General features: G+C 34.2%; 1 protein-coding gene across 1 annotated transcript in view; it reads left to right on the forward strand.

Annotated features, from left to right (window-relative positions):
- The window catches only part of SMCHD1 (structural maintenance of chromosomes flexible hinge domain containing 1), a 149,686-nt gene that overhangs the window by 68,475 nt on the left and 68,579 nt on the right, over positions 1-12,632 (forward strand). Inside the window, exons 23-28 of the mRNA XM_044243330.1 lie at positions 921-1,060; positions 1,663-1,797; positions 4,591-4,818; positions 9,160-9,308; positions 10,841-10,929; positions 11,532-11,650. Coding sequence (XP_044099265.1) covers positions 921-1,060; positions 1,663-1,797; positions 4,591-4,818; positions 9,160-9,308; positions 10,841-10,929; positions 11,532-11,650 — 860 coding nt within the window. The remainder of the gene's footprint in view (positions 1-920; positions 1,061-1,662; positions 1,798-4,590; positions 4,819-9,159; positions 9,309-10,840; positions 10,930-11,531; positions 11,651-12,632) is intronic.

Below are 12,632 nucleotides of genomic sequence, written 5' to 3' on the forward strand. Positions count from 1 at the left end.
TACATACTAAAAAACACAATGCTTTTATTTTAGAGGTTAGCTAAAAGGTACAGATTTGAGAAGTGAAATTCTTAATAACCAGGTAGTTTGACATTGTTTTGAATTTGAGAATGAAAATTGTAAAGTAGGAGGTAGCATGGTGTAATGATAATGGTCAAGAAGTTTCAGATTTCTCAGGACATTAACCTGAACTTGCCACTTCTGAGTCATGTAACCTGAGCAAGTAGCTTAATCTCTCTGGATTCCAGTTTCCTCATTTACCAAATGAGGATAATAATATTACCCTCTTCATTAAGATCATTGTGAAGATTATAAAGATAGTGCTTAAAACTTAACATAAAAAAGGTTAATATTGTAACAATGATTTGTAACTTTACATTTTGTTTTCTACATAAATATATGAAACTAATGCATTAAAAACCAATTATTCATTCAAAAATATTGCTTGGAATATGATAAAAAATAATAACTAATGTTACTGTAAAGTGTTTTCAGTAACTATTCTTTGTGAATTTTTAGCAAAAATTGTATTTAAAAATATCAGTGCTTTTAGAGCACGTCAAGTCAACTTAAAAAAAAGTATTTTTAAGAACTTTGGTTTTTGAATCTTCTTTCCAGGATCTTTTAAGGTTTTACACCTTTAGGTGATTTTCTAGCATTAGTTACCATTCCATTATGTCATAGCTTGTTGGGTAAAGCTAAGTTAAGACATCAAACATTTTATACAGTTGAGACAACTCTGTTTGTTTATAGAGTCTGCATTTTGGGGATAGAAAAAAATAAATCGGGTATTCTTTTTTTTTTTCCCCTTAGCTTTAAGATATTAAAACTTAAAATGTTAAAGGCTTTTTTTTTTTCCTGTTTCAATATTTCAGTCTTAGAAACTTGAATCTGTATTTCATTATACAATTCTCTGGTAGGTCCCCCTCATCGATTGAAAGTGAAACCTGATTCTGAAATTTTAGTTATAGAAAATGGAACAGCTTTCCCGTTTCAGGTAGAAGTTTTGGATGAATCAGACAATATAACAACACAGCCAAAATTGATTGTTCATTGTAAGGTAAGCTATTGTAAGATAAAATGTAGGTTTTATTTTGAGTAGCATGGTAGTAAATGGACATAACTATCTCTTTTAGCTACTTTATAGGGAGACTTGTAGTGTATTTTAATCTTCAATGATTATTTCGTGGAGAAACTTTTGGGTACTTCATTCTGTACTTTTTGGCCAAAAGGCATCACCTATTCCAGGTTTCATAGAGAAATTTATAGACAGAACATTCCTCCTCTTCTTTCTAGACCCATTCTCCTCAATTGAGGTGAAGTATTTAATTTATGAATAGAATGATAGAAATGTCTTTTAGGGTTAAGGATGCGTAGACAAATAAAGGTGGTAAGTAAAAGCACAAAAAGAAAAAACTGAAATAGGTCAAGTTTAAAAAGATGGTTGAGGAAGTTGGTATTTTAGAAGTCATAAATTTTAGAATCATAAAAAATTACTCTTCAGTCAGAAATTGTCTAGAATATTGGTGAATTCTGTTTTACCTTTTCCTGTTTATAGCCAGAAGTAGTAGTTGTAGTGGATTATTTGAAAATTTAAACAAATTATTGAATAATTTGTTACATTTGATTGGAGTCTTAAATTATTTTGTATGTTTTCAAAAGTTTTTAGGTGCTCCAAACCTTCCAGTCTACGTCGTAGATTGCAGCAGTTCTGGAACCAGTATTTTAACAGGAGCTGCAATTCAAGTACAGAACATTAAAAAAGACCAGACTCTTAAAGCAAAAATTGAAATACCTGTAAGTTGTTTTATTCATTGATATTATATTGTTTTCATACAAATATTTCATAACAGCTTTATAGTATTTTATGTAATATTTGACTTTTTAAAAATGAGGTATCTTTGATTCTTTTAGCTAAAATGAAAAAAAAAAAGCAACATGAAATGGCATAGTAACATGGTATTAGTAATTTTCTTAATTAACCCTTTTATAGGGGCACCTAGGTGGCTCAGTTGGTTAAGTGTCGAGCTCTTGGTTTTGGCTCAGATTTTTTTTTAATTTATTTTCAGCATAATAGTATTCATTATTTTTGCACCACACCCAGTGCTCCATGCAATCTGTGCCCTCTATAATACCCACCACCTGGTACCCCAACCTCCCACCCCCCTGCCCCTTCAAAACCCTCAGATTGTTTTTCAGAGTCCATAGTAGGGTTCACCTACTTCACCTCCCCTTCCAATTTCCCCCAACTCCCTTCTCCTCTCTATCTCCCCATGTCCTCCATGCTATTTGTTATGCTCCACAAATAAGTGAAACCATAGGATAATTGACTCTCTCTGCTTGACTTATTTCACTCAGCATAATCTCTTCCAGTCCCATCCATGTTGCTACAAAAGTTGGGTATTCATCCTTTCTGATGGAGGCATAATACTCCATAGTGTATATGGACCACATCTTCCTTATCCATTCGTCCCTTGAAGGGCATCTTGGTTCTTTCCACAGTTTGGCGACCGTGGCCATTACTGCTATAAACATTGGGGTACAGATGGCCCTTCTTTTCACTACATCTGTAACTTTGGGGTAAATACCCAGTAGTGCAATGGCAGGGTCATAGGGAAGTTCTATTTTTAATTTCTTGAGGAATCTCCACACTGTTCTCCAAAGAGACTGCACCAACTTGCATTCCCACCAACAGTGTAAGAGGGTTCCCCTTTCTCCACATTCCCTCCAACACATGTTGTTTCCTGTCTTGCTAATTTTGGCCATTCTAACTGGTGTAAGGTGATATCTCAATATGGTTTTAATTTGAATTTCCCTGAGGGCTGGTGATGATGAGCATTTTTTCATGTGTCTGATTTGGCTCAGCTTTTGATGCTGACAGATCAAGCCTTGCATCAGGTTCCGTGCTTAGTGTGGAGTCTGCTTGAGATTCTCTCTCTCTCTGCCCCTCCTGCTCATGCTGTCTCTCTCTCTAAAATAAAGTCTTTTTTAAAAAATGTGGCATCTATATGTCAGTTTTATTTTTTTTTGTTTCTTATGGTTTATACGGTTTCTTAGAAAGTCTGATAAACCACCACTGAGGGACATATAAACCTTAATTTATATGTATAATTTGAAGAATAAATATGTGGGTAGTATTTTCATATAAAGAGATTTCTATGGTAATGTACTAGTAAGATACTTGCTACTGGATAATACATCATGGCGGAAGGTGAAGCCAGCCTGGAGGAAGGCAGGCAGTTGTTGTGAGCAGTTGATCTCCTAAGATTGCAAAATGGGACAACAAATACTTAAGGAAAATATTTCAGTGTGATTTCTCCATTATTGATATGGTAGATAATGCATAACCTAACCAAACCAGTTGATTAAGTGATGCCTTCCTACTAATTATATATCAATTAACATATCTTGAGCTTCAAAAGGATAAAAGGCAGCTTTTGTTCTTTTCACTAGAATGAGATGACTCTTCATTCCACTTCATATCAAGCTGGTTATATTGATAATCTTCAGATCCCTCTTATGTACTTCTTTTGTTATGTAATTTTTAAATTCAGTAAACATGGGCAACTTGTTTTTGAGCATACTTCCTTGCAAAAGATCAGGAAGATTCAGGAAGGAAAGATTTAGAGTTAGGGAGAAATCTGGGTTTGGAAGCAAAGAGTGGTGAGCATTAGGAATTATGTAAATTTTATAGAGCAGTGACAGAAAGAAGACCAAGAATCTAGATGAGTTAGGACCAATATCAGAGTGTATCTTATAATATGCATTGGAAAATTTTAATCCAAAGGCAGCAGCTTGAGTTTGAATCAGGTAAATGCAATATGTTTATAATAGAGGATGGGTTATTTACGTGATATTCGATGAGGTAGGAGTTTTATATATGTGTCATTAGTCAAGTAGATGGGCTTAGGAATGACTGCAACTAGATGAGGAAGGAGAAATTGGCTAAATAAGATGTGAAGATATTTTAGGCTTATTTTGAATTTTGTGTATCCTGTAGAATGCACTAGAACCTAAATTATGAAATAATGTGATGTTTTAATTTTTTGTGCTTTTAGAATCAATTTAGCATAATCCAGCTCATCCTTACTGACATGTGGGACATCGATATATCCATAATGAATTATTAATGTGTGAACTACAATCCTCATTTTGCTATAAACTGCCTTTTTCACTTGTCCCAATGTATTTTTTCAGTGCAGTTTGTGTATTTTATGTCAACTGTTTGTCTCTGATTTTATGGGACATTCTTAATTTCTTACATATTTATTCTTATTATTAATAGATGCTAGTTACTGAATCTGTCATGTGATTCCAAAGAAGAGGAAAAGAATCCTTTTAATCCAAATACCCTGGTTTTTTGCTTTAAGTCTGTGGCTTATGCTTACAACATGATAGTGTGGTATGAGTGGCGTGGTATCTTCTTAATGCCTAAACCTATGAAAGTTAACAGTGTATAAGATGATCTTCCACAGTATTGGAAATCAATCCTTAAGCAATGTAGAAGACTCACGATTAAAGCCCAAAAATATATTTTCAGAAAAGTGCAGATGCCATTCAATGTATTTTTGTGTTTTTATCTTTTCCTAGAGTTGTAAAGATGTGGTACCCGTGGAGAAGACTATTAAGTTGCTTCCTAGTAGCCATGTTGCAAGATTACAGATATTCAGTGTGGAAGGACAAAAGGCAATCCAGATCAAACATCAGGATGAGGTTAATTGGATAGCAGGCGATATTATGCATAATCTTATTTTTCAAATGTATGATGAAGGAGAAAGAGAAATTCATATAACATCAACTTTAGCAGATAAAATTAAAGTAAGTATCTCAGATTAGTTATTTGAAGAATTTTGGTTATTTTATGATTGATTGTAAAATTCTGAACAAGAGGTATTGTAGGGTAACTTCTAAGAAGAAGCTTATCACAGAAGAATAATATTGTTATTTAAAATTCCAGCCTAAATAAGAATTTGTTTCATGCTATAGTTTGAAACATGAATGATTCATATGCAACAAATTCATACTTAGAAAAATGATTTTGACACTTAACAAAATGCCAATGATTGGAATTCTCTTTTGGTTTATTTCCATGGATTGGTTTAGCTGGGTACAGTTTTCCATGTTCACCTGTTGTTTTCATGGATGATAGTATGCATTAAGAAATGTAAAATTTGCTTCGTACTCAAACTGCTTCCTAATATTTTAAGAGCATTGGAACAAATTTGCATTTTCAAACCAAGCAGTGTAGCAGAACTAACTATACTTTTTTCCTTCACATCCATAGAGAAAAAACTCAAATCTTGTGTGACAAAATAAAGTTTAAAAAATTCATTTTTCTCTGAGTCAGTTAGAGACAGAACATTCCCCTTTTTCTGGAAGGCCAACATTTACAGAGCCTTATATAAGGGGATCCCAATTAACTAAATTTGTAGAGAGTTGCTATGTGGGACAGGAGGTAGAAATTATTTCTTTGTACTATTTTATTCTATAGCCATCTGGAGTTTCCTTATATTGGATCCAGTATTTTAAAAGAATTTTAGCTGACCTTATTTTGAACTCTTACTTGAAATATTCCTTGCCCTAGCCAGTTTAATTTTTCCTTCTATAATGAGGGACTGGAGGATTGATAGAGCCATAATCCTGATCCTTCTTGGAAAGGGAGGCAAGCCATTTTAAAGGCACATCTGTTATATGAACAGATGTGAACTTGAGTGGTTTAAAAGTGGTGCTAGGAACCCAGCTTCTGAACTGGTTCCTTGCTTTCTCATGGTTAGGTTTCCACATTCTGGCTTCTTATCGAGGTTGAGAAGAAACTGAGTGGAGAGATTCCATCTACATATAACTTTCTTTTTGCCATTCTCTAAGCATGTGATCAGCAATTGACATACTTTGCCTCAAATTTAATAGTTACATATTTGTTGCATTACAAAGATTTTAAAACATGCACCTCTTTATTGGCAATAAAATACTACATTCTACTCTTTTGTTAAATATGTATTCATTAATGTGATTTTTGTGGTCTTCAGAGAATTCTCCAATATTGAAGAAAGTCAGCTCTTAACTGAGCTGGGAATCCATTAAAGGGATAACGCAGCTAGAGTGAGGGAAGGAAAGACTTTTTGAAAAGTGTAACTTGTGCTTCTTCCATTATTTAAAAAAAAAATCCATATATATGATAAAGAATAAAACATGGTTTAAAAGATAAAAAGATAACTAAGAAGACTAGAACAGCATAAACTAGAATCAAAATACTAGAATATCCGTGATTTGAGAATCAAATATGGAGGGCTAAAGGAGGAAGTTGAACTAAAAATTCTTACACAGAAAGGATTACAAGTTTAAAAGTTGGATAGAGTAAGATACTCAACCTAAAAAAGGGATCATGTAACAAATTAATATAATATATGGAATGCAGGAGATGCAAATTAAAATGGAGCTAAAAGCATCCAAGAATGAATTAAAACCAAAAGGTGGCTAGAATGGTAGTTAAGTAAATATAACTTGTTTTCTCATCTTGCTGAACAGGAATTAACCTAGATCTTATTCAAAGACAATAAGTTTCTTTTAAAAAACAATTTGAATATCACCTCCCAGAATTGATTATATGATTTGATCAGTATGGTATTTTATTTAAAAATTCTTTTAGAGTGCACAGATAAACAGAGGGGTGGGGGTGCAGAGGGAGAGAGAATTTTTTTTTTTTAAGATTATTTATTTATTTATTTGACAGAGAAATCACAAGTAGGCAGAAGTTGCCAGAGAGACAGGGAGAAACAGGCTCCCTGCTGCAGGGAGCCTAATGTGGGGCTCCATCCCAGGACCCTGGGATCATGACCTGAGCCGAAGGCAGAGGCTTAACCCACTGAGCCACCCACACGCCCCGAGAATCTTAAGCAGGTTCCACATTCATGCAGTAAGCGTGAGGCTCGATCTCATGACCCTAAGATCATAATCTGAGGTGAAATCAAGAGTCAGACACCTAACCAACTAAGCCACCCAGACCCCTGATTCTGCTTTTTGTTTTTTGTTTTTAAAGATTTTATTATTTTATTTGACAGAGAGGGATCACAAGTAGGCAGAGAGGCAGGCTGAGAGAGAGAGGAGGAAGCAGGCTTCCTGCCGAGCAGAGAGCCCGATGCAGGACTTGATCCCAGGACCCTGAGATCACGACCCGAGCTGAAGGCAGAGGCTTAACCCACTGAGCCACCCAGGCGCCCCTGATTCTGCTTTTTGTTTATTCATTTGGTTGGGGGTTTGTGGGTTTTTTTTTTTTTTTTTTTTTTAGGTTCTATTTATGAGTGTGATCATATTTTTTTTTTTAGGTTCTATTTATGAGTGTGATCACATTTTTCTTTCTCAGTCTGACTTATTTCACTTAGTATTAAACTCTCCAGGTCCATCCATGTCTCAAGTGGCACAATCTCATCCTTTTTTATAGCTATATCATATAGCTGTTGTATATATACACCAGATTTTCCTTGTCATTTGTCTATTGATGGATACTTAGGTTGCTTCCATATCCTGGCTATAGTAAATAATGTTGCAGTAAACATAGGGTGCGTATTTTTTCAAATTAGTGTTTCTTTTTTTTTTTTTTTTGTAAATACCCAGTAATGGAATTATGAGATCATATAGTATTTTTTTAATTTTTTGAGGAATTGTCATACTGGTTTTTTGCAATGGCTGCACCAATTTACATTCTCACCGACTGTGCACAAGGATTCCTTTTTCTCCGTATACTTGGCAGCACTTGTTACAACTTGTGCTTTTTATTTTAGTCATTCTGACAAGTGTAGAGTGAGTGATACCTTCTTGTGGTTTTGATTTTGCATTTCCTTGATGATGAATGATACTGAACGTCTTTTCCTATGTCTCTTGGCGATTTGCGTCTTCTTTGGAGGGAGGTATATTCAGGTCTGATGCCTGTTTTTTAATCAGACTGGGGTTTTTTGGGTGATTCTTATGTACTCTTTTGTATTTTGGATACTCACCATTTATCAGGTATGTAATTTGTAGATTTCCTCTCTTACTCAGTAGGTTGTCTTTTTGTTTTGTTGATAGTTTCCTTTGCTTTGCAAAATCTTTTTATTTTGATGTCCAATAGTTTATTTTTGCTTTTGTTTCCCATGTCTTAGGACACATATCTAGTAATATGTTGCTTTGGCCAATGTCAGAGAAATTACTGCCTATGTTCTCTTTTTATGGTTTCAGGTCTCACATTTAGGTCTTTAATCCATTTTGAGTTTATTTTTGTGTATGGCATTAGAGAATGGTCCAGGTTTAAAAAAAAAAAAAAAGTCCAGTTTCATTATTTTACGTGTAGCTCTCCAGTTTTCCCAGCACCATTTATTGAAAAGATTATCTTTCCCCATTGTATATCCTCACCTCCTTTTCATTGATTATATAATCATGGGTTTATTTCTGGGGTCTTTATTCTGTTCCATTGATCTATGTATTTATTTTTGTACCAGTACCATACTATTTGGATTACTGCAGCTTTGTAGTATTTCTTAATATCTGGTATTTGTGATACCTCCAGCCTTTTTGTTCCTTCCCAGGATTGTTTTGGCTACTCCAGGTCTTCTGTGGTACCATTACAAATTTTAGTGTTATTTGTTCTAGTTCTATGGAAAATGCTGTTGGTATTTTGGTAGGGAATGCATTGAATCTGTAAATTTCTTTGGGTAATAGAACATTTTAAAAATATGAATTTTTCTACTTCACCTTTGCATTTGTTTGTGTCATCTTTAATTTCCTTCATCAGAGTTTTATGGTTTTTGGAGTTGAGGTCTTTCATCTCTTTGGTTAAGTTTATTCCTAGTGTTTTATTCTTTTTGGTGTAGTTGCAAATGGTGCTTTTAAAATTTCTCTTTCTATACTTTGTTATTTGCATATAGAAATACTACCAATTTCTGGGTATATCCTGCCACTTCACTGAATTCATTTATTACTTCTGCTGGTTTTTCAGTGAACTCTTTAGAAAGGAAGAAACTTCTTAATCTTATTAATATATGAACCACCATGATTTTTGTTCATAAACGAACTCTTTCTTTGGAGATGGTTAAATTTATAACTTTGATCTTCAGTAAGGTAAGTGGCAGTAGGGGGACATTGGACTAAACTTTATGTTTTTATTAGGTAATATAATTTTTCTTTTAGGTTAATTGGACTCCTGAGATTAACAAGGAACACTTGCTACAGGGTCTCCTTCCTGATGTACAAGTACCAACATCTGTGAAAGATATGCGGTATTGCCAGGTTTCATTCCAAGATGATCATGTGTCTTTGGAAAGTGCATTTACAGTAAGGTTTGTGAACATATTCTATTTTGACATATTTCAAAATATGGCATATTATGACAAAAAGGTGTTTCTCCAAAGCACGCTAGTGAAAGTTGTTTTTAATGTAGAAAATAATTGTAATTTCTATAAAATATAGTAGGTTGTCTTTGAAATAAAACTTCGCTGGAGATAGTGATTAATTCATCAATCTTTCACCTCTTTGGTTAAGTTCATTTTTAAGTGTTTTATTATTTTATATACCTTGTGCTTAATAAACTCTCTGGTATCTGTGAGAGCTAGATCTGTCATTAAAGGAAAGCCCTCCTACTGCAAGCAGTAGTGAAAATGCCTGTAAAATGACAGACGGAAAACACAGAAGAGTGTGATCAGTGAATATGGTGTTCACAAGGAATAATTCTTTCATTACTTAGTGATGATTTTTAAACCTGAGTCCAAACAAACCTAATATGCATTACTGAAAGAAAAGGGGAAGACTTACATAAATATATATATATAAATCTTTCACCCTGGCCTATCAGTTCTTTGCTCACCTGTTCCAGTAACCTCACTCATTTGAATTCTTCCATCCATTTTCAAGTATTCCCAGGCTTTTTGTTTTGTTTTGTTTTGTTTTTGAGAGGTAGAACATGCGGGGAGGGGTAGAGAGAGAGGGAGTGAAGAGAATCCTAGTCAGGCTCCACACCCAGCCCAGAACCAGATGTGGGGCTTGATCTCACAATCCCAAGATCATAACCTAGCTGAAGTCAAGAGTTGGTCACTCAGCCAACTGAGTCATTCAGGCACTTCTGAGATAAAATTTTTATATAGACTACTCTCTATGCACAGCCAGATCTCTTGATGATGAATTATTCTTACTGACCCATCCCCCCCTTTTAAAAAATATTTTATTTATTTATTTATTTGACAGACAGATCACAAGGAGGCAGGGAGAGATGGAGTGGGGGGTGAGGGGAAGCAGGATGCCTGCTGAGCAGAGAGCCCCATGCAGGGCTCGATCCCAGGACCCTGGGATCATGACCTGAGCTAAAGACAGAGGCTTTAACCCACTGAGCCACCCAGGCACCCCTTACCTGCTTTTTCTTTCTCAGTTCTCTTGTCCCAATTGCTTTTATCTAGCATAGATGATATGAACACTTCTTTGCAAGCTATCTTTTCTCTGTTTCCATTTGGGATAATAGTGTGATGTTCTATAAATTGAGGTATTTGGAGGAGTGTTGTATTTAAGTTTTAAAAAACAAGTGTTAAATACATATATGTTATTTTTTAAAAAAGACTTTATTTATCTATTTGACAGAGATCACAAGTAGGCAGAGAGGCAGGCAGAGAGGTGGGGGGGAAGCAGGCTCCCCACTGAGCAGAGACCTTGATGTGGTGCTCTATCCCAGGGCCTTAAGATCATGACCTGAGCTGAAGGCAGAGGCTTTAACCCTATAACCCTATAGGCACCCCTATATATGTTATTCTTTAGCATATTTTTCTCACATAATTTCACAGTCAGTTGTGTAACTAAAGCCTTTTAACTTGCTAACTCATTTCAGACCACTTCCTGATGAACCTAAACATCTAAAATGTGAGTTAAAAGGAGGAAAAACAATACAGATGGGCCAAGAGCTTCAAGGAGAAATAGGTTAGTATGATCTGCTTTTTTCTTTAAAATACTTCTATAATATGTGCTTACATTTGTGCTTTGGCATATGTGATCTGAAAGGAAAGCTTTGATTTATATATACTTACTGTTTTAGAACTCAATGTTGGAAAAGATGGCTGTATTTCATTGTCTTTGCCTAGGCTGACATAACTTTAAAATCAGTTTGGCAAAAATAATTTCACGGAAAAATTGGCTTTTGTTAGAAGTAATAATATTTAATATTACAAGTGTAAAGTAAGTGTATGAATGGATTCATATCAATAATCAGTGGATTATTTTTCTTATACCTAGAATATTACATAATGCTGTTATTTTCTTCAAAATTTGATGGTAAAAAATCTGATTAACGTCAACACCACGTTAAATATATAAATAGAAATGTACTTAAGTAGAGTCTTGATTTTTTTTTTTTTTGGGTGATTATAAAAGAAGCAAGTATTATTACTTCTTACAAAATAGTACATAAGAGAACAAAGTTAATGGTTTTCTAAACATAATTTTAAATGTTCAAATGTATTTATAGATGTTTATATCTTTTACCAAAAGATAACTTTAGTTTTAAACTATCCTTTTTTATGTAGTTGTAATAGTTACAGATCAGTATGGAAATCAGATACAGGCATTTTCACCAAGTTCTTTATCTGCCTTGGGAATTGCTGGGATTGGACTTGATAGCTCTCATTTGAAAACTACCTTTCAGGTATGGCTTCTTTTCATAGCAGTTGGCTTATACCATTGTTTTATAATTAACAAAATTTGGGAAAAACTAAACTAAAAAAAGTTTGATTTTGGTGTTTACAATGCAAAATCATGAAAGGCGTCATAAAGGTTTTGTAATGACCAAACGTACACAAAAAATTGAATAGCATGAATAATTCCCATGTTCTCATCACTCAGTCTCAATAATCGTCACTTTCCCCTTTCCTGTATAATTTTGAAGTGAATTCCATACATTATAACATTTTATCCATAAATATTTTAATATGTATATAGAAGTAGTTTTTCTTATATAAAATTTCTTAGTGCTTACATCCTGCATTAAATAGGATATGCTAGGGAAAAAACTAATTGGGCGGGTTTGCAGCTATGCAGTTAATTGAGATTAGCTTGAAAAATAAGAACTGCAGTGGAATTATTTCATTTTAAAAAAGAAGCAAGCATGTACAATGTATTCTGCTTGGAGAGATCAAAGGCAAATTTTGGGTAAAAAAATGTTTGAGTTGGACCTTTAAGGAACCTTCCAAACCAGAGCAGATGAAAGAGTAGAAATTCCAAGGACAGGTAAAGTTGAATCCACTTAGAGCATTTAATGCTTTTTTAAAACTCTTATTCCTTTTAGAGCCTCCATTATAGTTTCTAACTTGATGAAGTAATCACAAGAGTAGCCTCTTTGTTTCCCTTCCTTACTAGAGTTTCTATTTCCATAAATGTGTTCAACACAGCTCACTGTATCTTAACAGTACTGAAGAACTTTTCATGATGTTTTGTTTACTTTACAGAGATAAGGTTTTAGTGTTTGACTTTCAGGTTCTTCCATTATTTATCTTCACCCTATGTATGTCTAAATCAGAAGATAACTATGTTTCTGCCGTTATGCATGAACAATCTTTACTTGAAGCACAGATACCCATCCTCATTCAATAATTTCTCCTAAATTGTAGCCTGGCATCCTGCATTTTCAA

This window comes from Neovison vison, chromosome 3 (genome assembly GCF_020171115.1).
Source record: "Neovison vison isolate M4711 chromosome 3, ASM_NN_V1, whole genome shotgun sequence".
NCBI lineage: Eukaryota > Metazoa > Chordata > Mammalia > Carnivora > Mustelidae > Neogale > Neogale vison.